Source organism: Geotrypetes seraphini, chromosome 8, assembly GCF_902459505.1.
Source record: "Geotrypetes seraphini chromosome 8, aGeoSer1.1, whole genome shotgun sequence".
NCBI classification, from domain to species: Eukaryota; Metazoa; Chordata; class Amphibia; order Gymnophiona; family Dermophiidae; genus Geotrypetes; species Geotrypetes seraphini.
Window position 1 is genome coordinate 64,396,603 of NC_047091.1, and position 26,175 is coordinate 64,422,777.

The window sequence follows — 26,175 nt, forward strand, 5'->3', positions numbered from 1 at the left end:
ATGTGGAAAACAGAAAAGTAGATAAATAGAAAAGTATGATCTAACTCCAGTCTGTGAATGGGAGTAAAATTACACCAGCTCTTCCACAGTGTGTGTACTTTAATCAGCATACAGGCAAAATACTGTTTCACCTGCAGGAATGATTTTGAAAATTGTTCTCAGGAGGATTTTCTCACAAGGATCACTTCTATAAACTTGAACATGTTGGGGCTATAGTAAGATACTCTTATAAGGGAACTGTTGTTATAGTGGAGATTACAGCCATAAAATGAGACAATTCTTAGATTGCACTGTGATATACAATTAGGGTGCTAAGCCTTGCAGAAGGGTACTGCAGTATTATAGAAGCTGAGAATGAGTCATGCTTTATTTTTCTTGGCTTCCAAGGGCTTAAAGATGACAATGCAGAACAAAGTGAAGGGAGTGATTTCCTTTGATCCTGACATCTCTTGGCTGACAGAAAGGGGGAAGTCCCACCCGTGTGTAAGGCTCCCCAGCCACCAGTACAAATGCTTCCAGTTTTTTTGTGTTTGAATTAATGGCTCAGACTGTGAGTCACTGGATGTACCTGGGGCAATATGATGATACCAAAGGTAACAAGGTTCATCTGAGTGCATTTACCATCAAGGGCAGAGGGACGGAGTATATAACAAGTGTCCTTGTGTACTGGGCACAGCTGCAAGGAACAAGGGTATATACAGTATTTGCCTTTTCTGAGCCTTTTTTTTTTTTTTTTTAAATTGTCTGTGCTGTATTTTGATGGGAGACCATTGTGTACTTGTTGATTTCGTCCTTTGGATTTTCTATGAGCCTTTCAAATGCTCTTAATATTTTTTTTTAGAATTTTTATAGTTTGTATTCTCAGCACTGGAGTGACACCTAGTGGGCCAACAGACACACCACTGAGGCAGGCCTCCATCTGGGGGCCGAAACATGGACCGTGTCGGGTCATTGGCTGAATCCTTTCAACATAAGGACATTATATCCATAGGACTTTTTATATATGTGTTTTTATTCATGTGCTCTTGTATTTAATTTGAATTCACAGATACAAAAGTTTGTTTGTCCCAAGGTTGACGTGTTCTCAGGGCCGCCATCAGAAATTTCTGGGCCCCTTACTGAGCAATCCTATTGGGCCCCCCCCCACGCACCCCTTCCCCCCCACTTTTGTCCGTGGGAGTGCTATCAGGAAATCGGCAAAAAAAGTATGACAGCAGTGTTTATTGTTTATTGTTGTGCACAGCAGAAGCATAATACAGGAATTTGTGCTATGGTGGCCTAGGACCAATGTTTCCTCTAAGGATTGATGAGGTGTGTGCAAAAAAAAATATGCATGAGCAACAAGTTACATACTCCACAAATTTATGAGCAGGCACGGAGGACGCATTTTTAAACAAATGTAATTTATCCTTGTACTCCTTATGTATTTTTAATCATCTATGGATATGTTTGTATGTTTATTGTTCAAATGGTTTTATTTATTTCCCCAAATTTATTTTTGTTATACGCATTGAAAATATTTGATATTGCGTTTAAATCAAAATCTCAATAAACTTGAAACTTGAAACGAGTGCCTGTGAGATTGTGGGAGGGTTAAATACTCAAAACTTAGAAGAATAACAATTTACTTAAAGTTTTTGCTACGCCAGCTTTCTGGTATCTTTACATACAGTGGCGTACCTAGCATATGTAACACCCGGGGCCCTTCATTTTTTGGCACCCCCCCCCCCCATCTGTAAGAAAAACATGATTTTTAGTAACAAGCCACGTCACACATGAGTACCTAGGAAAAGGCAGCATCTTATATATTGCAGTGAGCAGTACATCAATACACCCATTGTAAAACTAAACAAGCCAGACCAGCACAGATCAATCCTACATCGTCAATCCTAACAGAAAACCATGTCTTTCAAACACACAGAACACAGAAAACACCTTCGCCTAGTATGTAATATGTCATCACAAACGAACCCCTCTCCCTTTTGCAAAACTGTAGTGTGGATTTTAGCCACGGTGGTAACAGCCCTGACGCTCATAGAATTCTGAGCATCAGAGCTGCTACCACCACGCTGGCGCTAAAAAACGCTCCACAGTTTTGTAAAAGGGGGATTAAAATAGAAATACACAGTTTCAACGCTCTAGCTCAGAGATGCCCAAACTTTTTGGGCTTGCGAGCTACTTTAAAATGACCAAGTCAAAATGATCTACCAAAAATAAAATTAAAAAACACAAAGCACACTATACGCTGAGAAAATGTTAATTATCATTCCTATTCTGGGTTTTTTAAAGAGGACAAGGCAGATGACTCTATGCATTGTCACCTCAGTAACAACCATACAAAAATAGACAAATATACCCCCCATCCTTTTTATTAAACTACAATAGCAGTTTTTAGTGCAGAGAACTGCGCTAAATGCCCAGAGCTGTTCTCGACACTCATAGGCTCCCTGCACTAAAAAACACTATTGCGATTTAGTAAAAGGGGGCCATAGTGCAAAATATAGACAGCATATATAAATTCAGACACATTTTGATCACTAAATTGAAAAATAATTTTCCTACCTTTGTTTGGTAATTTCATCTGGTTGCACTTTATTCTTCTGACTGTGCATCCAATATTTCTTCCCTTCTTTCATCCTCCTGTATGCTTCTTCTCCTCCAGACCTCATTCCCTCCCCCAACTTTTCCTTTCTTTCTCTATGTCTGTCTTTCTCTGATTCCGTGCCCCATTTTTTGCTTTGTTTCTGGTTCCCTGTCCCCCCTCCTTCTTTCTTTCTTCCTTCCTTCCTCCGTGCCCCATTTTTTTTTTTTTTCTGGCTCCCTTTCTCCCCCCCCACACACATACCTTCTTTCTTTCTTCCTGCCTGCCTCCCCCATGCCACCACCGCCGCGGAATAGGCTGCTGCCGCTGCTGCAATCAGGAACAGGCCGAAATCTCCCTGCTTCTCTTCTGCACGGGGCCGATCAACTCTCGCCGCCCGACGTCAATTCTAACTCGGAAAGGACGTTCCGGGCAGCCAGGCAGCGATTGGCTAGCCAGAACGTTCTCTCGACGTCAAAATTGACGTTGGGCCGCCGCGAGAGTTGGTTGGCCCAGCAGGGAAGAGAAGCAGGGAGATCAAAGACACGGTGCCGGCCTGATCCCCGATGGCAGCAGTGAGAAGGGAAGGGAAGCAGGTTGGGCACCACTGCTCTAGACGAGAGCAGTTGACCGCCCCCCCCCCCCCCCTTGGTACGCCACTGGAGCAGCAGCGTGTCTGGCCGGCTCATTCGTTCAAAGCTGCGGGTGGCGGCTCCTTGCGAGATCCGCGCCTGCGTCTGAAGCCTCTCTGATGGTGTGACGTCAGAGAGGCTTCCGATGCAGGAGTGGATAGCGCAAGGAGCCGCCAACCCGCGGCTTTGAACGAACGAGCCGGCTGCTGCTCCAAAAGGAAGAGAATGATGCAAATAAAATCTGGAGAGCCACACGTGTTTGAGACCGCTGCCTTAGAGGGAACACTGCCTAGGACCCTGGGGGAGCCCGGGCCCCCTGTCACCTCCGGGCCCCTGAATGCAGGACTGGTAGTACTGCCCTGATGGCGGCCCTGTGTGTTCTATCCCACTCCTCGCTTGTTCTCTTTTTGCTGTATTTATGCTTTTCATGTAGCACTGTGATACCTACATGGGATGCTAGTTGCCCATGCTATATTCATAATTGATGTGGTTCAGTCTGATGCCTACATGGGATTCTAATGAAGATCTACTCTAGAACTGTCTGTGCTATATCCTTGATTTCTGATTATTACTGTGATACTTACATGAGATTACAACAATTTGCTGTATTCATGCTTTCCTTGTACAAGTCCAAAAATCCAGACTGCTCAGGGATTGGGTTAATCCAGATTTTCGGGATTCTCAGGCAGTATCTTTAAAATTCAGTCTTTTCCCCATCCAGTGTCTGTCTCTATTCCCCATTGAGCATCTCTTCCTCTCTACAGCTTAAGGACAGTACTGGACATGCCAGAGCCCAAAGGAGAAGGCCCAGGTCCCTGCACAATCCAGCATCTCTTCCTCCACTCCCAGCCCTGTCTCTCCACCTAACTCCAGTGCACCTTTTCAGAAGTACAGTAAGGAAATCTTCTGTGGTATAGCACCAGTGGCAGCCTTACTCACAAGCTGCCTCTGGCATGCACCAGGCCTATCTCTCTGACCCGTTCTGCCCTTTCTGATGCTACTTTCTGTTTTCAGAAGGGTAGGACAGGTCAGAGGGAAAGGTGTGGTGCAGGCTGGAGGTAGCCTATGAGTAAGTTTGCTGCTGCACTCTGAAAGACTCGCTTGTTCTGACTCCTTGACTCCTTCTTTATTCTCAATTGATGACAAAGCCTTTGATATCTCTGATTCTAATGAACAGTTAAGGATTTGGAATACCGCCTGTCGTTCCCTTCTAGACAATATTGCCCCAATTGTTACTCGCACTATCTCTTCAAAAAACTAACAAAATCCCTGGTTTAATTCATCATTACTCCTTCTTAAACAGCAGTTGCATTCCTTAGAACACAAATGTCGCTCCAATTTCAAAAATCGATTATTGTAATTCACTATACAAAGGGTTATATCAAAAGAATATTAGACATCTTCATTTGATCCAATACACAGCCATAAAAATTATTACGAATTCAAAAAAATACCATCATGTCACTCCCCTGCTAAAGAAGGCTCATTGGCTTCCCATCCCTCATTGGATTACATATAAAATTGCTCTCTTAACTTTCAAATCTCAAAAGACCAATGAGCCTGCATTCATTAATAGACTCCTGATCCCATACGAGCCTCCTAGAAAGAGACCTGGACCCAAAGGGGATGGGGTTGGAGAGAGTCCTGGGGCTCCTTTTATGAAGCTGCGGTAGGCAGTTAACGCGCGAAATACCGTGCGTTCAACCGCCTGCCGCACTAGTCGCTAATGCCTCCATTGACGAGGTGTTAGTTTTTTGGTGTGCCGCAGGGGTTAGCGCGTGATGAAATGTCTGATGCACTAACCCCCGTAGCGCACCTTGATAAAAGGAGCCCCTGGACACAAAGGGGATAGGGCGAAAGAAAGAAATATTGGATGCACAGTCAGAAGGAAATGCAACCAGACTCATTAAATCACCAGACAACAAAGGTAGAAAAAATGAATTTATTTTCAATTTAGTGATCAAAATGTGTCAGTTTTGAGAATTTATATCTGCTGTCTATATCTTGCACTATATTTGTCTATTTTCTATAGTTACTGAGGTGACATTGAATATTTTAAAGTCATCTTCCTTAACGTCTTTGAAAAACCCCCAAATATATAAATGATAATTAACATTTTCTCTGCGTATAGTGTGCTTTGTGGGTTTTTAAAATTTTTTTTATGGCTACCATTACGAATAAGGTATTATGTATACATGAAAAATGAATGGAAGAAATTGGGGGCAGGACTGAAAATGAATAGATGTCCCGTTTTGATGAAAAAAATAAATGGCCACGTTAATAAACAGAAATTAAGAATAGCAGGGATAAATTTATGCAGCTAATCTTTCTGTCAATGTTTACAGAAAATTATTGTTTTATATATGCATTGCACTTTGTTACATATTCTTAATAAAACATACATCACAAAAAAATTGCATACACATATCCACAGTTTAACATGTAACAAAGGAACAGTCATTCCGGAAACGATGCTTGGTGATATCCGCGTTACAGACGCGAAACGAGTCCTGACCCGGAAGTCCTCAATTGCATTCTACCGGGAGCAACACCCGCTTACTTCCTCTCATTGCAGGTATCATCGCGATAGCTCATTGGCTGGATGGAGGCGCGAGGAGAGCGTGGATCTGCGACCCAGAGGGAGGCTTGGAACGCGAAAGTGGGCCACAGACACAAGGCCACGTTAGCAGTGCGGAAGAAGGAGTAATCGGTGGTGGAGCCCGCAGTCTCTTCTTTGGCGTCACCTCATGGAGTGCGTCGGTTTTGTGCTGTTGCTGTCAGTCTTATCTTTTTCAGGGGTCGCCGCAATCTCTTTTCATCTACCGGCGCAGAGCCGCAAGTGCTTAAAGGAGGAAATCCACAAGAATGTGCTGGTGACTGGCCAGTACGAAGTGTCAGAGCAACCGGGCCTCAAAACCCACCTACAGGTAACAAAGACGTCATACAATTGGGTAGTGATGCCATTTATTGTAATGGCACACCACGGACGTGGATTTGTTTCTTGTGAGCTGGGGAAGTTTTGGAAGACTCTGAATAGAGAAGAATAGTTGCCATATCAATCAATTTGAATTGGTGGAATTAAAGGACTGCAAAAAAAACCCCCAAAACTGTAGGTGACACTATTTTATTGTACCAATTTAACAGTGGTCAGAAATTGATTAAATTATTTCAGTACAGTAAAATGGTATTAAAATAAATAACAAGGATCATCTAGTTTCTACTCACAGACTTTAGTTCATATCTGTATTGCCCCTCATTTTTATAACTTATTTCCTCGATTCTTATCCCTAGATTTACCCCTCACTCCCCCACTGCTGAGGACTCTCTGTGCTTATCCCTTCTCTCTCCCCACCCCACCAAGTACTGAGGATCCATTGTGCTCAAAGAGCCATACCCGAGTCCGGGGTGGGGGATGGACTAGAGCAGGGGTGCCCACACTTTTTGGGCTTGCGAGCTACTTTTTAAATGACCAAGTCAAAATGATCTACCAACAATAAAATTAAAAAAAAACACAAAGCACACTGTACGCATAGAAAATGTTAATCATCATTCCTATTCCAGGGTTTTTCAAAGAGGTCAAAGCAGATGACGCTATGCACTATCACCTCAGTAACAACCATACAAAAATAAACAAATATACCCCCTCCCTTTTTACTAAACCACGTTAGCAGTTTTTAGCGCAGAGAGCTGCGCTGAATGTCCAGCGCTGCTCTCGACACTCATAGGCTCCCTGCACTAAAAACCTCTATTGCGGTTTAGTAAAAGGGGACCTTAATGTAAAATATAGACAGCAGATATAAATTCAGACACATTTTGATAACTAAATTTAAAATAAAATCATTTTCCCTACCTTGTCTGGTGATTTCATGAGTCTCTGGTTGCACTTTCTTCTTCTGACTGTGCATCCAATCTTTCTTCCCTTCTTTTAGCCTGTATGCTTCCTCTCCTCCAGACCTCATTCCTTCCCCCAACTTTTCCTTCCTCTTCCCTGCCCTTTCTTTCTCTCTGCCTCCCTTTCATTTTTTACTGTTTCTCTTCTTTCCTTCTGTCTCCCTGCCTGCCCTTTTTCTTTCTTTCTCCCTGCCCTCCCCCAAGCCACTGCCACTGCCATTACCATCGGGGACCAGGACCCAAAGGCCACCAATAACAGGCCCCAAGCTCTCCCTGCTTCGGCCAACCAGCATTCCTCTCCCCGACGTCAATTCTGCCGTCGGGAAGAGGAAGGCTGATCAGCCCAAGATCGTGATCAACCTATTGGGGGAAATGCTGCCGGGTCCTGCCTTCGCGGAAACAGAAAGTAGGCAGGAAGAAGAACAAATGCTTCACTAACCTGTCTCCCGCATTAGCCCGTAGCGAACGCTTGCTTCAGGGCTCTCAACATGTGCGTGCCGGCTTCCCTTCTCCCCCCATCCCCCCCGGACATAACTTCCGGTTTCGGAGGGAAGAGAAGAGAAGCCGGCACGCACACGTTAGAGCCCGGAGCATAAGTTCGCTACGGGCTGAAATCTCCAAGCTGGTTTTTTGGGGGGGGTTTAATGTTCAGCAGCGGCAGATGACAGCTGGGCGGACCGCCCAGCTAAAAGGCCCTAGGGAGAACACTGGAGAGGAAGGCTGATCAGCCCGTAGATCAGGACGGCAACACGAGTCTATTACAGAGCCCGGGATGGGCTCCGCGATCGACTCGCGTTGCCTTCCTGAGCTACTGGTCGATCGCGATCGACGCGTTGGGCACCCATGGACTAGAGAGAGCAAGTCCAAAACCTGGACATACTCCCTCCAGTCCAGGAAACCATCTGCACATCTGGATAGTCCTCTGAAAAAATGACATCCAATTAAATTCAGAAACAGGGCTTGAAAGACTTCAGCACGTGCAATCTATCCCTAGGTCCACTGCCACAGGGCCTGGAAGGCTTCAGGTTCTACCTAAGGAGTGCAGATGGTGCTGATTCCCAATATAAAAGAAGCTGGCAGGAACTAGAGTGGCTGACTGCAGTCTAGGTAGGACATGGGGGTGTAGGCTTAAAGTCTACATGCTGTTCCATCACCTATCTCAGGAACCACCAGCACAGAACTTGGCAGGTAGCATCTACATGTTTCCAGTCAAAAGAGAACTCTATAATATTACTAAAATCTAACCTCTCCGAAAACACTACCAAAACCATTATCCACGCTCTCATCACTTCACATTTAGACTACTACAGGTCTCATGCGCATCCATCTCTCACTCCTTCAGTCCATTCAAAATGTTGCTGCATGATTCATGTTCCGTGAGAATCGCTATGCTCACATTACCCCTTTCCTCAAGTCACTTCATTGACTCCCCATTCATTTCCTTAATACAGATCGGACTCCTCTTACTGACTTACAAGTGCATTTACTCTGTAGCCCCTCAATATCTCTCCTCACTTATCTCTTCCCCACCCACCCACCCGTTAACTCCGTTTGTCAGGTAAGTCCCTCTTATCTGTACTCTTCTCCTTCACTGCCAACTCCAGACTCCGTCCCTTCTTTCTTGCCGCACCGTATGCCTGAAACAGGCTGCCAGAATCAATATGTCGTGCTCCCTCTCTAGCAGTATTAAAATCCTAAGCTAACTCCCACTCACTGTCAGATACCTGTAGTATCATTCCTTCTTCCAAATTAGATTGTAAGCTTTTCTGAGCAGGCACCATCTATTGAATGTTAAATTACATTTCTGTGTAAGCCTTTCAGCACTATAGAAATGATAAATAGTAGCAGAACTGCCCAGAGACATCTTTTTTCATCTAATCTCATCCAAGCCTTTCAGTTACACTGCCTGAGGAGTTTAGAGTGCAGAAATGGAGTGTGGCCTCTTACTCTTTTGGGGGAAGAGAGAGAGAGAGAAAGCTGTAAAGTTTCAGGTTTGATATAGAGTCTGAGATCATCCTATGTGGCTTCTGACTTAGGCCCTTGATCTGCTGGTACGCCAATCTCAAGGGAACTTCTAAATCTCTTTCAAAATGCATACCCGACAGTTGCTTAAAACTTCAAATGACTGCATGTATGCATTTTCAAAGAGATTTAGAAGTTTCCTTGAGACAGGCCGTTGATCTTCTGATACATTGGTGTTGGAAGATCAAATATTTTTACAACAATGACAATAATGCTGAGAAATGGGCATTGTTTGCAAAGTTATTGATTGAAATATCGCAGATCTTGCCAAGTTCTTTTGGACCTTATTGGAATTGCTTTAAGGGCTTCAGTTGATGGGACTTCATCCCGGGCCATTGTATTATTTTTGTTTGTACTGAATGTTGATGCAACAGTGGGCAAATTTAATCTTTTATTTTATTTTACAAACCTAGGCAGTTTGTTATTTAAAACATACACAGTAAAGTAAAAACACACAACACTCCCAGTTTTGTTGTTGTAAAGTTGAGCTGAGGACATATGGATACTTCATTATGCAAGTTCATCTTGGACAATTCTTCATGCAACACTTTGTCACTGCATCAGTTTATCATTCTGACACGTGACCCCCTTCATCAGCACTTCAAAAAATAGCACAAAACTTACCTTACATTAAAAATGCACTGTTTCAGAGCTGGTTTCATTATACCAAAATACTCTCTTCTGTTGAACTGTTTTAGGAGCCAGAAAAGACTAATGATCATATGGCATATATTTTCTCATGTCCAAAACTAAATAAATTGGTTTCTCATAGGAGGTCCATCACTGGACACTATAGGAATACTTCTAAGTGGAGAAAAAAGCCTCAAAGATATCACTCAGCAGCATTTTACAGTAAATAAGGTTGCCTGCTCTTTATCAAAGGAAAAAACCTCCACTAAAATGGTCTCTAATAATGTTTGAAATGAAAACAGCAGCCACTACCAGTGTTCACAAACAGATAACTTATCTGAAATCGCCAGAACTTGCTGTGGATCGATCAAAATTTTCCAACCTTTATTCTCTTGCTCCAATACAAAAAAATCACTTAAGTTTTGACAACAAATTTTACCAGCAGATCTCTGGGATGGCGATGGGTGCGACATTCACCCCCTCTATCGCAAATTTGTTTATGGTGAAATTCGAGGAGACATGGATCTACTTGGTTCATGAGTTCAAGTATGTCAAGATGTGAATTCATTATATTGATTTTTTTTTTTTTTACTGTGGACTAGGTATGTGGAGAATTTGCAGAAGTTTGTAGAGTATTTGAATGATTGCTATTCTACGATCAAATTTGAACTGAAATACTATGCTGGTGAAATTCATTTTTTGGAAGTTCAGATTCATCGTAAGAATAATGAGTTTTTAACAACAGATTATCATAAACCAACAGATCGAAATACTCTGTTACACTATTCAAGTATGCATCCTAGGCAGTTGAAAAATAGTCTCCCAGTTTACCAGTTCTTAAGATATCGAAGAATTTGTCATTCAGACAATAATTTTCATGAACAATCCACAGTTCTCAAAAAAAAACTTGTTGACTGTGGATACCCTGTGGATGTGATTAAAAAGGCAAAGAAAATGAGGGCTGACTGAAGCTGTTGCCAACATCTCCCTTCAGTCAGGCACCCCTGCAGCCACCACCCGGCACTTGCCATCGGGAGGAGAGGTCCTCGCTCCCAGGATTAAAGTCAGCTGTGAGCCGCGGAGAAAAGAGGGCTGACTGAAGCTGTTGCCAACATCTCCCTTCAGTCAGGCACCCCTGCAGCCACCACCCGGCACTTGCCATCGGGAGGAGAGGTCCTCGCTCCCAGGATTAAAGTCAGCTGTGAGCCGCGGAGAAAAGAGGGCTGACTGAAGCTGTTGCCAACATCTCCCTTCAGTCAGGCACCCCTGCAGCCACCACCCGGCACTTGCCATCGGGAGGAGAGGTCCTCGCTCCCAGGATTAAAGTCAGCTGTGAGCCGCGGAACACGGCCTGCGGACGCGACTTCGCAGCCGCGTGGCCAAAGGGGCAGGACACGCCCCTTTTGAGCCCCTTCAGAGCCCAGGAGGAGCAGGGAGCAGATTTGAGAAGTTATGGGCAAACGGAAGGCAAAGATTATTTCTACTACAAATTTAGGTCCAATGGATCGTCACTTATGCCATATTCCTGTAACAGTGTTGGAAGGTAAGCCTGATTTACAGACCCAATCTGTCTCTCTCTCATCTGGGGAACCCACGCCTCCACCTCAACCTGTTCAATTTTCTTCAGAGAAAGATGACTCTGATTCCATAATAGATTCGGACTCATCTCCTCTACACTCATTCGAACTTGAACTGGATTCCAAAAGCATAATAAAGGTGAAACAATCGTTATCTGTATCTCCTGTTTCTATGCCTACTGGACCTGTTAATAGGCCCGAGTTGGGCAATAAAGTGGTTACTCTTCAAGATGTTTGGACAGTTGTGAACAGAATTGAGAACTCATTACAAGGCACAGTAGTAAAATTATGTCAATTTTCCTCTGAGATAACAAGTAAAGTGACTGACCATGATGCTCAATTGGCTTTAATTGAGAAGAAAATTGATAAAGTGGAAGCATCTGTCTCTGTAATGCAATCTTGCGCAGTTTCTAATGTAAAGGATAATACTTTATTACATTTACAGATGGAAAAAATGGAAAACGCTATGAGATCTAGGAACCTCAGATTTCTGAATTTTCCTATATCTCATTATCTTTCTCATTTGGAGTTATTAAAAATGTATTTAAAGGATATACTCTCCTATACTAAGATAGAATCTTTTATATCAGATAATCTTTATTATATTCCTAGTGGAGTAAAAGTGGTTTCAGAAGAGGGGGAAAAGGATCAGTTAGTGTCTCCTGACAGTTTAAACATTTCTCAATTCCTGGAATCATCGAAGGATTTTATAGCCAAAAGAGCAACATTATTGTCACTTTTAAAACTGACATAGAAAAACAAGACATTCTTAAATTATATTTTATAAATAAGAATGCCCTGTTTTGTGGCCAACAGATAAACATCTTTCCAGATGTCTCTAAACAAACACAATACAGGAGGAAACAATTCCTACAACTCAAGACTCAAGTCTTGGGTGTGGGGGCTTCTTTCTTCCTTAAATTCCCATGCAAATGTTTGGTGACTTATCAAAATGTTAGATATGTTTTTGTAGAACCAGCTCATTTAGAGAATTTTCTTCAAGATAAAAGTAAAGTAAATATTTTACCTGAAACTAATACAGAGATTGAGGTTGAGTGAATATAGAAGTTATTCTTTTTTGCCTGATCTGAAGATTATTGAATAATTTATTTCCTGTTAATCTTTTTCTTATGATTTGGTGATACCAACAGAATAAGCAGCCCTCATATAATGTGGACTTGAAAAGATTTTCTTTTATGTTGAAGTATTTTCCTTGATTATTGTTTTCATGGAATTGTTATAAGTTGTAACAAATGAATAAATTTATAAAAATAAAAAAAAGGCAAAGAAAAGAACATTTTTCAATCCATGAGATCAGCTGTTATGATACAAGGCAAAGAAGGCTGATACATCTACATTTCCCTATGTATTGAAGTTTTCTTCACTCTCCCATTTGATTGGGAAAAATGTTAAACAAAATTGGCAGGTGTTGCAGATGTATAAGTGTTGTAGAAATGTGGAATGTTTCTTGTCTTATAGTAGGAATCAAAACCTTAAAGAGCAATTGTGCAAATCAGATGTGTGGACACATGTAGTTGATGATCAAACGGGACACTAGATGTGGGCGCTGCACCGCCTGCTGTATCATGATGGAAGGGGCAGACAGTACAAGTTCCGAACAGAAAAATAATGCTCTCGCACTACTTGCGTGGTGTACCTTATGGTGTCCCTGCCAATTGAGTTATATAGGGCAGACCATGCGTCCATTAAAAACGAGGATGTCGGATCACTGCTATAATATTGATCACGCAAGTGGACCACTTGAGTGAACACTGTTATGAAATGGGGCATGCTTTTCAAGATTTGAAATGTTCAGTCCTGGACTTGATCATGCATACTCAACGTTGTGGTAATTTAAAACGTAAATTGCACCAGAGAGAACAGCAGCTGTTTTTTTTGCCTTGAATACAGTTTGGCCCACTAGGTTAAACCAATGCGTTGAATGGAACACATTTTTTTAAGGTTCACATTTTTGCGGGCCCGGAAATGACGTCAACAGTTTGAGTATTTAAGGTCCAGTTTCCCTGTTCTGAGCCACCATGCAGTTTGTGTTGCTGCACAGCAAATACATTTTTTCCCCTAAAGCAGCCATTTTGAGATGGCAAAATGAGGTTCCTCTTGTTGGGAGTTCTATTGGAGCAAGAGAATGGAAGTTGGAAAGTTTTAGTTGATCCACAGCAAGTTCTGGTGACTTCAGATAGGTTATCCGTTTGCATATACTGGTGGCTGCTATTTTCATTTGGACACTTGGAGACAATTTCAGTGGAATTTTTTTTGCCTACGATAAAGAGCAGACATCCTTATTTACTGTGGTAAAGTGCTGCCGACTGATGTCTTTGAGGCTTTTTTCTCCACTTAAAAGTATTTCTATAGTGTCTCCTGTGAGTCAGCAGTTTATTTAGGTTTGGAATTTAGTTTTCAGCAAGTTTATTTCTTAATATTTGTGTAATACAAATTCTCTTATTCCAGATAAGTGGATAGTGCTATATAAAATTTTTGTTGTTGTTAAGGACTATAGAGGTGTAGCTATACCTGTAGGTATGCACCAGATGATTTGATTTTTAGCATTAGTATCTACCTTCCGCACTTTGAAAGATTACATTCCAATAAGGATCAAGTTTAGCTCCGCCTCTTTTAATTGGTTTCTGGACCAACTTCTGCAATTGCTCAGTCACTATTAGATAGGAAACTGAGATCTATTATTATTGTGCTGCCAAATGTATTAGCTTCCCAAATTTCAGTTATTGAGAACTCCTGTTAATCTTTCCTGTTTTATTAACATGTCTCCAAGGTGCTACCCCTACTTTCTGCTAGAAAATTGCATGGGGACAAAATTTGTCCCCATCCCTGCTCTGGCCCCCAAGGGCTCTTGTCTTCATTTGCACAAGCCTTGAACACTTATTTTATATTTAAATCTTTTTCTCCCCCTTTTTACTAAACTGCGATAGCGGTTATTAGCGCAGGGAGCCGCACTGAATGCTCCGTGCTGCTTCCGATGCTCGTAGAGTTCCTATGAATGTCGGGAGCAGTGCGGAGAATTCAATGCGGCTCCCTGCGCTAATAACCGCTATAGCGGTTTAGTAAAAAGGGGGAGAAAAAGATTTAAATATAAAATAAGTGTTCAAGGCTTGTGCAAGTGTTCAAGTGCAAGTGTTCAAGGCTATCGCAGTTTAGTTTAAAAAAAAAAGGGGGGGTTATCAAAGTATAAAAAAGGGACAATAGTCTGTTCAACTGTTGCTTGTAAATCACAAATAGAGCCTTCCATTTTGATCTGGTTTTGGTATAGCTTTGCCAAAGAGTTGGTTACCTGTGTTTTACATCAGTGTTCGTCAACCACCGGTCCATGGACTGGTGCCGGTCCACAGAAATTTCCTGCCGGTCCACAGGGCCGGTATGTGCATCAGGCCCAAAAATGTGTTCTTCAACTGCCAGTCTGCGGTGCGATTGATGCGTTGTTAATAAGATTATATTAAAGAAATAGATCATTATATATATGTGTATATATATATATATATATATATATATATATATATACACAGTAAAACCTTGGATTGCAAGTGACTTGGTTTGCAAGTGTTTTGCAAGACAAGCAAAACATTTTATTAAATTATAACTTGATATACAAGCAATGTCTTGCAATACAAGCACATATAGTATATACACATCACAACTGAACCGATGGTTCTTCTCTCTCTGACGCTGCAAGAGTGTAGTGACTGTTCTAAACGAGCGAGGTCTTGCAATACAAGTATGTATAGTATTTTGTATTAAAGTTTCTGGGGTGTGGAATGAATCGTCGAGTTTCCATTATTTCTTATGGGGAAATTCGCTTTGATTTAAGAGTGCTTTGGATTACAAGCATGCTTCTGGAACAAATTATGCTCACAAACCAAGGTTTTACTGTATGTAAGCATGTATGTATGCTCAAGGCCCGGCACAGGAAGCAGATTTTCGGGCACCGGAACCAACGCACAGGACATGCTGGTGCCAGTGCCGATGCGGAGGCTACACTGGAAGTAAGAAGAGGGTTGGGGTGGGTTGGGGGATCTCAGGTTTCGGCGGGGGGGGAGGTGCCCGATGGCGGCGGGGGGGATGCCGAATCGCTGGGGGGGGGGGGGCGCTCATACAGCGAGGCAAGCTCGGTTTATGAGGCACCAAGTTTGCGAATGTTTTGCTCGTCTTGCAAAACACTCGCAAACCGGTGCACTCGTAAACCGAGGTACCACTATATATATATATGAAAAATGAATGGAAAATATAGTGTTACAATTAGGACTATGGGGGCAGGGTCTGGGGTGGAGATTGGGTAGAGATGGGTAGGGTCTGGCCCACGACTTAGCCCAGTGTTCTTCAACCGCCGGTCTGCGGACCGATGCCGGTCCACAAAATCATTCTTTTATTTCTGCCGGTCCATAGGTGTAAAAAGGTTGAAGAACACTCTTTTACATCATCTGGGAAGATAATTGGATTGTCTTTCAGACATGGGTATAGAAGAGAACCAGCATAGTGTAATGGTTGAACAGCAAAATAAGTTCCTATTAAATTTTGGAAATGTTCCTCGACACCAGCAACGATGAATGAATCTGTTGCACTTGAGCAACTGGGTATGTGATGAAAGGATGTTGCAGGTGGTAGGAGCCTGACCAATGGACAACACTCTTGTTGCCACATCAAAGGCAGACAAGACACAAATTATGTCATCGTAATGGTGATTCGTTTAAATCAAAAACAGTTTCTGTAGTTTTGTTTTTTTTTAAATCATTGAATTCAGTTGCCAATTGTTTAAAATGTGTTAAGTTTTTGCGTATGCTTACTGCCATTTTATAGATGCACTGCAATCTGTTTAAGGATAGTCTCAATAGAGAATAACACAGGGGCACAGTTTGTCCTTGTGACTACGGCTCTCTCCCTGCCCCATGGGTACCCATTCTCTTCTTGATGTTCATATAGGCTCTTTATCAGCTAAGTTATGTGTTTGGGTATTCCCATTTGCACTAGAGTTCTCTATAATTTATTGTGATCCACACAGTCAAAAGCTTTGCTATAGTCGATGAAGCAAAGGTATAGGGGTTTTTGGTACTCTTTGCTCGTCTCCAATATCCTTCTAAAATTGGCAATAATGTCTCTTATTTCTCGATCTGTTCTAAAACCATCCTGAACTTCAGATAATTCTTGCTCAACATATGATTGAAGCCTTCGTTGTATTATTTTCAGCAATATTTTGAAATACTTTTAAAATCAATAGGAGAAAATATATATTTTTTTAAACTCGGAGAATAGTTAAGCTCTGGAATTTATTGTCAGAGGATGTGGTAACGGTGGTTAATGTAGTTGGGTTTAAAAATGATTTGGACAAGTTCCTGGAGAAAAAGTCCATATGTATCACTTTTTCTAGGCTGAGCTTGCGCACTTAATTGTCAGACCTCATACATCCACGAGTACTATTTGCCCAAACTCTAATTTTTGTTCTTTTTTGGATCATGTAAGCAACAAAACAAAACCCAGCAAAGAGATTTGCATTAGAGAATGACATGGGGACACATTTTTCCCCATCCCTGTGGGAACTCATTTTCCTGTCTCATCCCAGAGAGTTATTTTCCTCTCCCTGCCCCATTCCTGTAAGCTCTGCCCTCATTTGCATAAGCCTCAAACACGTTAAAATCATAAATGTCTGAGGTTTGTGCGGTTAAGGCAGAGCTTTCAGGAATGGGACAGGGACAGCAGACAAAACTCGCAGGGAAGGGACAGGAAAATTGAGTTCCTGCGGGGACGGGGAAAATTTTGTCCCCCATGTCATTCTCTAATTTGCATTTCAAATAGGATGTGGCTGGAGATCACATACCACATAATGTGCAATGAATAATTATAAACTTTGACAATCCTCCCCCCTTTTTTTTATCAAGCCCATAGGAATAGAATGGGCAGCTCAGCATTTAGCTCGCATTGCTTGTCAGTGCAGCTTGATAAAAGGAGAGGGAAGTCTCTCTCTCTTTGTTCATTGGTCACTTAACCCTTTCAGGACCAAGGGACATATTTGTCCCATAACTTTAAAATCCTATAAATTTTAATTGGGATAGTCTACAGTTCTAAATTTGATATGTACGGATTCCATATGATACTGCCTTTATGTAAACAAACTGGTTCCGACATTCATTCATTAGCGTCGTTGCCAGATTGACGAGAAGATTCACTTGCCACACTGTCCATAAGCCAGAAGTTTGATTTTTTTAAAAAAAAATAATGATATTTCACCAAAAAAATCAATTTTTTGGCATCTGCAAGCCCTTTTTACCATAAAAATGTCGTCAAAACCACAAAAATTGGCCTATGATCCTTATGGTCCTGAAAGGGTTAAAGACCCTTTCACAAGTCTTTCCTGTGCATTAAGGCCATTTATAGCGCAGCAGAAAATGGCCAATTTTTGATTAGCATGCGAGTCCTTTCCACCATCTTTTTTTATTGGTGGTATGAGCTCACACCTTAATCAGTACAACTATGCTGCCATGTGCTAAGTGATTACTGCAGAAATGCTCATTCTTCACCTCCCACACATGCCTCTTCAGTGGTAAAAATCATTTTTTTACTGTGTGGTGAGCGTACTCTAACACAGAACTTACCACAGGATGCCTGAGCTTGCCCTATGGTCAGCCCTTTTTAAGCTGTGAAAAAGCATGTGCTAGTGCTTCCTGCAGCTTGGTAAAAGGAGCCCTTAAACAGAAATCCAGGAAAGATATTTAGATTTTAAATGGGACTTAGTAGAACCTAAAACTAGGAGATATGATGTAATGCATGCTGAATAATTAAATGACTTTGTTCATTTTCAGTGATATAATCAAGCATAACCTGCAGTCTTGAAAGCTAAATGTATCCAAATTATATGTACAGAAAAATTTGCACACAAAGATGATTGATCAAACTGGTACATATGATGTAATGCACAAAGCTACTTTAGTTTGCCTCTGCTTTTTGTTCTTCTTAGGTCATGTAAACAAAATCGGCTCAAAGAGATGTGAATCTAAAATAGGATGCTTCTGATGTGATCATTTCAAATTTCATTTATTCAAATTTATATGTCACCTATATTCCAAGGCAGTGTACATATATATATACATACATAATTTCACTTACAACAGCAGGAGGGTTCAGATCTCAGGACCCAACATTACCTATCTTGGAGGAACAAATACTGCTTCAGCAGCCACTTAAATGGGATCAGAATAAATTAGAAAAATTATAAAATACCGATGTTGTCTTGTTTCATTTGGTCTTATATCCTGCCGAATACTCGCAAATTATAGTTCTAGGTGGGCTACAAATCACATAATACTACATAGAAGTACTGGGTAGGGTAAAAACATGTTACATAGCGTTATACATATTACCTCCATGCAGCATCCCTCCCTTCCTCCCCTCCATTATCATGTGCACCATTTTTCTCCCCATGCTCCATCTCTCCCTGCCCTCTACCCTATATCCAACATTTCTCCCTCTCTCTTCTCCATGCATATGCAGGCTATCTCCCTCTCACCCCTTTCTACCTCTTTTGCATATCTCCCTTACTATACTCCATCCCATCTCCACCAGTTCTCCCCCCCCCACCCAATGCAGCAGCTGCCCATCCCTCCTGTTCCCCTGTGCAGCACCTCCTGACCGACCCCCCCCCCCCCCGACTCCTTGGGCCTCCTAAAGTAACAGCATGGTGGCAGTGCAGTTAACAAGCTTCTTGTGGCCTGTTCACCAGGGCTTCCCTTTACTGCATCATCAGTGATATGGTAGAGGGAAGGCCCTGGCGGGGCAGACCAGGAGAAGCCTGTTCACTGTGCTTCCTCTGCCAAGCTGGTCACCACCACCATTGCTGCTACTTTTGTGAGGCCTGGAGCTATGTCAGGAGTCTGGACTCGCTGAATCAGTGAGTCCAATTGTTTTTAGAAAGTGAATCGATTCGAATTGATTCACTGAGGTGAATTGGTGAATTGATTTGAATTGGTGAATAGGGCAGCACTAGTATGCAGATCTGGTCTGTCTAAGGAGGGACCAGGGTCTCAGACTACCCTGTCATCAAGAGTTACTCTCACAGGGCCCAATTGCTCTGGAGGATCCGGAATGCTTTGGTCTTATGGAGTGGTTCCTGAGTGTGCAGCCTTAGCGCATGAGATAGATTTGCATCTCAAGGAGGCAGTGCATGCAAATCCATCTCATACATATTCATTGTGGATATCCTGAAAACCTGACCTGGCTCCAGCTCTCGAGGACCAGAATTGCCTACCCCTTTCCTAGGGCATCCTCTCCAACAGCAGTGAAATTGCTGGTATTAACGAGGTGAGCAGGGGTACGGAGTAGAGAGAAAAAGCATGTTTTTCACTTTTGCTAAATGGGAGTGAATTTTAGAATTAAGGAAATACAGTACTTTTGGAATGGAACAACAAATGGCTTCTTTCTCGAGATAACTCTGAGTAATAATACCCTGTTGTGTCTAAGCAATTTGAATATACCTATGACACCAATAATACCCAACGAAGCTATACAGTGACAATGTGGTCTGTAATAGTTCAAAATAATTGGTAACAATCAAGTAGAATACTCCTTACAATAATTTTAAATAACACTGTATTCAGGGACACACTATTCCTCAAAGAATTCACTTGCAATTCTCAATTTCCAGTGGAGAAAAGACCTCAGTGTCACGGACCAATAATTCAAAAAATCCTCCGGACATAACATCTTCAGATAAAAATCTGAAGGTGTGAACACATCCTCGGTCTAAAAAACTCCACATTATTCATTCAGTGTTTGAGTAAAAGTCTAATATTCATCAACTATTTTTCATACAAAACTCAAAACAAAGAAAAAATTGAAAGACTTATCTGTTGCAAAGGGTCTTCTCGGTATAGTAATCACATTTTGTTTACTAATAGATATTTCAGATCCTGTAACTATAGGTCTCATCCAACTATATACATATCTCTCTGAATAATCTTTCTCATCCCTTTTAAATTTTTTTGCAATTTTTGTTCAGCCCTAAACTTATCAGTTTTAGAATCTATCAGAGCTGATTGAATAGCAAAGTCTGAATGATCTTTCAAAGTTTGCATCTGAGTCTCAATATTTGTAGTATCACCACTACTACTCCACTCTTATCTGCATGTCTAATAATGCCTCATATTCCTCAGTAGTTAGATTCCACTGGGTATATAAACGTTTCTTTTCTAATTTATTAAATTCTTGAAGGACTAAGTTTTTGTATACAATTAAGGCTGGATCCAGAGGACCTGGAGGCATCCAGTTCGATTTATTCCTTACCACTGAACGATCTTCTTTACATTCCTCAAAATGGGTTGAAAAAAAAATAATCTCAGTTGTAGTTTTCTAAACAATTGCTCAAAATCAACCCTAAGTTGAAAATAATCTAATTGTTCTTCCGGTAAAAACGTTAAGCCTTTAGCTAATACTTGTCGTTCATTTGGAGTTAAAGAGTAGTGTGAAATATTCACTACTACATCTTGCTTCAGGTCTGAGATCGAGTGTTTGGATGACTTTCTTGAAATTGTCCTCTGTTCTGACGTTGTCTCCCTCGTCTCGCTTGGCCTCGTCCTAAAAAAGGCTTGTTCACATCATTACTAGAGGATGAATCAGATGACAGATGGAACTGCACATTTTGTTTACTAATAGATATTTCAGATCCTGTAACTATAGGTCTCATCCAACTATATACATATCCCTCTGAATAATCTTTCTCATCCCTTTTTAAATTTTTTGTAATTTTTGTTCAGCCCTAAACTTATCAGTGAAGCAGTACTAAGATCGCTAGCATCGCAATCTTGTTTGCAGGCTGTTCCTGGAAGGTAAACAGTGCGAGAGACCAGGGGGGTGGAAGCCAACATCAGCACTTCCCGACTGACCCTCGCCCTCTAAAGCAGGTGCAGCAGCTGCCGCTCCTGCTTTAGGGGGCATGGGGGGAAGGTCAGGCGAATCGGGAAGCCGATTTTTTTTTGTTGTTTTTGTTTGTTTTGTTTTGAACCGATTCGAATCGATTCACCCGAATTGAATCGGTGAACCAGGCAGCACTAGTTGGCAGATGGCACATTTAAGGTCATGTTGTCTATCTTTCAGCTTTACACCATCCACTTTGAACTTGTTCAGGGCATAACCCCCAAAGTCTTGAACTGCCTAACTAAAAATAGAAGCAATGATCTGTGTAGAACCTGATCTTTGCTGAAGTTAAGATCAGTTCCTGGTGCAAATCCTAATGGAGTTCTGCTGAATCTTGAAAATGCCATTATGAATGCTTTCCACAGTTCTTTTCCTCATAGTATAATAATGGCTGTTTTGGGTATGTTTTTTTACCTGACTCAGTTTGATTTGTTAGATACATGAACTGGGATTGAAATGTGATTACAAAGCAAATAATGAGATTTGTTTAGCTGTTCACTGTTTATTGGCCCTAACAATGGTGCCAGAACATGATGCACTGGAACTATATGAAATATTGGCAGAGAGCATGCCGCATCATGAGAAGATGTCAGAACTTTGAGCGCACACACTCATATGTTGGGGGGCAATGGATTGTTTGATTCCACAAGTTTTCCTATCGCAACATGTCTGCAGCTGATGGGATTGCTTGCATAATAAACACATAGAGGGGTGACATTTTGAGCTAGAGGCACTTTTTTAATGCCATTATCCAACACTATGGTGTACATTTTTCAGAAAACTCACTTCCTACAAGGTGTTCGGCCTACTGTACCAAAGAAATACAGAGATCTAACATTATGATGCAGATGACTAGTTTACTTATGCAGTACTGCATTTGTTACATTAAGCCTTTTTTTAAGTTATGAAAAATTAGATCATATTGTGAATATTGTTGAGCACTGGGGTCCTTTTACTAAGGCGCGCTAGTGCGTCTTAGCGTTCGCTAAATGCTAACGCGTCTATAGGATATAATGGACGCGTTAGCACACGCTAATTTTTAGCGTGCCTTACTAAAAGGACCCCTTAGTGTTGCAAATATGTACAGTCAAACCTTGATTTGCGAGTAACGTGGTTTGTTAGTGTTTTGCAAGATGAGCAAAACACTCTCGCATATCTTGCCTCGCAAACCGAGCGTTGACTCGATATGTGAGCCACCACCCTCGAGGACCGCCCTTTCCGCCCAAACCTTTACCGCGATCGGGCACCGGCACGCAGCACCAACCCACAGGATATGCTGGTGATCTCTGCTGGACCTTGAGCATCTGTAGGATATAATGGAGCTTCCCTGTCACAGCATGCTCAAGGCCTTCTGGCTCCTGCCCTCTCCGAGATTCTAATGAGATTCTAATGGGGTGGGATGGAAGCATGCCAGTGGCCTCGGGGAGGTTCTTTTTGGGATGTGGAACGAATCGCCTGCGTTTCCATTAACTCCTATGGGTAAAGTTGCTTTGATATACGAGCACTTTGGTTTACGAGCATGCTTCTGGAACGAATTATGCTCGCAAATCAAGGTTCCACTGTACTGTTAAACTTATGCAACATTAATAGTGGCATTCTCAGAAAGGGCAAGATAAAAGTGGCCCGTATATTCTCATGTACCATTTTGGAAGCAAAAACAAAAAACAAAAATTATCTGACGGACTAATTAAACCAAAAACCACAAACAGAAAAGCTGGTCAGCTTCTTTGACTGGGTGACGAGGAAGCTGGATATTGGGGAGTCCCTGGATGTCGTGTACTTAGATTTCAGCAAAGCATTCGATAGCGTACCACACCGCAGGTTGTTGAGCAAGATGAGCTCTATAGGTTTGGGAGATACCTTGACTACATGGGTGGGGGACTGGCTAGGAGGTAGACTTCAGAGGGTGGTAGTGAATGGCTCCCCCTCCGAAACGACAGAGGTGTTAAGTGGAGTGCCGCAGGGCTCGGTCTTGGGCCCAATCTTGTTCAACATCTTCATAAGGGACTTGGCTGAAGGGCTTCAGGGTAAATTAACGTTATTCGCCGATGATGCCAAATTATGCAATATAGTGGACAAGAACACAACAGGACCTGACAACAAATCCAAGACCGATAGTATGGCACACGACCTCCTCCTACTGGAGAATTGGTCCAGGACCTGGCAACTAAACTTCAATGCCAAAAAATGCAAGGTCATGCACCTTGGCAACAGAAATCCATGTAAGACTTACACTCTTAATGGTGAGATCCTAGAGAGAACTGTAGCGGAACGAGACTTAGGGGTAATCATCAGTGAGGACATGAAGACTGCAACTCAGGTGGAGAAAGCTTCATCTAAAGCCAGACAAATCATGGGTTGCATACGAAGGAGTTTCGTTAGCCGTAAGCCCAAAGTCATAATGCCATTATATAGGTCCATGGTGAGACCCCATCTGGAATACTGTGTACAATTCTGGAGACCACATTACCGCAAAGATGTGCTGAGACTTGAGTCGGTCCAGCGAATGGCCACACGGATGGTCACGGGGCTCAGGGATCTCCCGTATGAGGAACGGCTGAATAAACTGCAGCTCTACTCCCTTGAGGAACGCAGGGAGAGGGGGGACATGATCGAGACATTCAAGTACCTCACGCGCCGTATCGAGGTGGGGGAGGATATCTTCTTCTTCAAGGAACCCACGTCAACACGAGGGCATCCATGGAAAATCAGGGGAGGGACATTACATGGCGACACCAGGAAATACTTCTTCACCGAGAGGGTGGTGGATCGATGGAATGGTCTTCCGATGCAGGTGATTGAGGCCAGCAGTGTGCCTGATTTTAAAGCTAAATGGGATCGAAAGGTGGGATCTCTTCGCAAAGAGAGGTAGGGGAGGGTCATTGATGTGGGCAGACTTGATGGGCCTTGGCCCTTATCTGCCGTCACCTTCTATGTTTCTAATAGTTCTCAAGCATGAAAGGGCAAGATGTAAACCGCTTAGGAATGTAAAGTGGTATATCAAGCATTAATAAAACTTGAAGATTAAAAAGGCCATTTTTTTTCTCTTACTAGAAAAGTTTTGCGCTTTTTTTAGAGTGGTGATGAAAACTTTGTGTGATGAACTGTTGCGAAACCAAACTGAGAGATGGCTGGTTGACAATTAGACTTTTGTAAATGTAGGATTATACACCGAAGTGTTTAAAATATGGTGAACACCTAAAGAACAGTATTATACAATACCTCATATATACATATACACATATTACTGTATTTTTTTAATTTATTGCTATATGAACTTTGAATGATTTGGTATTCAGGAATTTGGTAGAGGTAGTTTTCTTATTTTTCTTATTGGTTTTCTTAGGTGAGTGGTACATCTTTGGGGGTTTTTTTTTGTTTTGTTTTACATTTTTAGGAGCTAGGGAAGGGATTTAGTTATATTTTTCTCAATTATTTTACTGTTTCTTGCTATTCTGCATACTATTTTGTTTTACTTTTCTTATTTTGCTTTGCTTTATAAAAACACTTTTTCGCTTCTTTTTCCTTTGTTTTCCTGTTCTGCATTTCTCAATTTTCAGAACTAGATAACCTGGTTCTGATCCTATAGCCTTAAGTGGATTGCTTTGCCCCCACCCCCTTACTTGTGCTTTTTTCCCCAGTAGATCTCTATTCCTTCTTCTGTCTCCCTGGATTAGCACTACTCCCGTCTATATCTGATTTAGAGTGAGGAAAATTTCTTGGTCTTCTGACAGTTTCATTTCTGGGGTGTTCTTTTCTTTTCCAGGTGACCGATTCATCTGGTCATACGCTCTCCTTCAAGGAAGATGCTAAGAAGGGCAAATTTGCCTTCACCACAGATGATTATGAGATTTATGAGATCTGCTTTGAAAGTAAAATGCAGCCTGCAGGTAGGTACAGTTCTTTCCTCTTCTCTCCTCCAGAACTTGTGTCTTCCTGTCGTACAAATCACCATACGTCACTGTAAGGCCCATGTGTTCTTGCTGTGTGACTCATGGCTCGAGTCTCTTAAGTTAGTTGGATAAAAATTGGTTTAAAAAAATCTACTTTTCAGTACAGTTGATAGAAAATAGAACAGGAAGTTCAGAATATGTATTTCCTAACTCCAGTATTCCAAATAATGATATACGCTCAAGTCACTGCATTGTCACCATCCCCATGCATCTTGAAGGCTCTATCAGATAATTATAGTCCCTTTTGGTAAATTCACATCCATATGCTCACTCGCTGCAGAAAGGAAGGGGAATTCAAAGCCCAGGATTTATCCCTCACCTTGTAGGTGGTATTATTTGTTTTAATGCTAAGTAGTGTTATGGGGTTATGTCACTTGCCGCCTACTTTAAACAATTGTTTTGTTTCAGGAAATTTTCGGGTGCCTGACCAATTGATCATTCTCAGTGTTAAACATGGAGTTGAGGCACAGAATTATGAGGAGGTGAGTATATCCTGCTTTCTGTTATATCTACTCCAGATTCTGTACATGTGGTGATGAATCCATTCTTGTGAACTGGACTTGCAGAAGTGAGAATACTTACAGCTTTGAGCACCTCCCTTATGGAGGCGGAGCCCAGTGCACCCTCCAGTTTTTCTTCTGCAAACAAACTGTGCAAAGATGTTTCTGATCTGCTCTGCTTAGATTTTGTTTTCTTTCTTTCATTCAAAGTTTAATTTTCTGAGGTTTCGGTGCCCTGAAACCCCATTCTTACTACATTATTAACTATGTATTCTCCCTGGAAATGCCCAGACCAACTCTTGTTGTAAACCGCCTAGAACTAAAAGGTATTGGTGGGATAGAAGACACTAATGAAACGTAATGTAATAAGTTCTGCTGAGCCTGACTGCAGCTCTGTAGGGTAAGCCTTTGGATGGACCTGGAGAGCCAGCCTGCTTTGTTTCTTCTGGGCTTGGGGTC

General features: G+C 41.9%; 1 protein-coding gene across 1 annotated transcript in view; it reads left to right on the forward strand.

Annotated features, from left to right (window-relative positions):
• The first annotated feature begins 5,790 nt into the window (after positions 1–5,790).
• LOC117365707 (transmembrane emp24 domain-containing protein 10-like) overlaps positions 5,791–26,175 on the forward strand; it is a 29,162-nt gene continuing 8,777 nt past the window's right edge. The window contains exons 1-3 of the mRNA XM_033956406.1: positions 5,791–6,140; positions 25,030–25,153; positions 25,625–25,698. Of these exons, the coding sequence (XP_033812297.1) occupies positions 5,961–6,140; positions 25,030–25,153; positions 25,625–25,698 (378 nt within the window). The 5' untranslated portion in view covers positions 5,791–5,960. The remainder of the gene's footprint in view (positions 6,141–25,029; positions 25,154–25,624; positions 25,699–26,175) is intronic.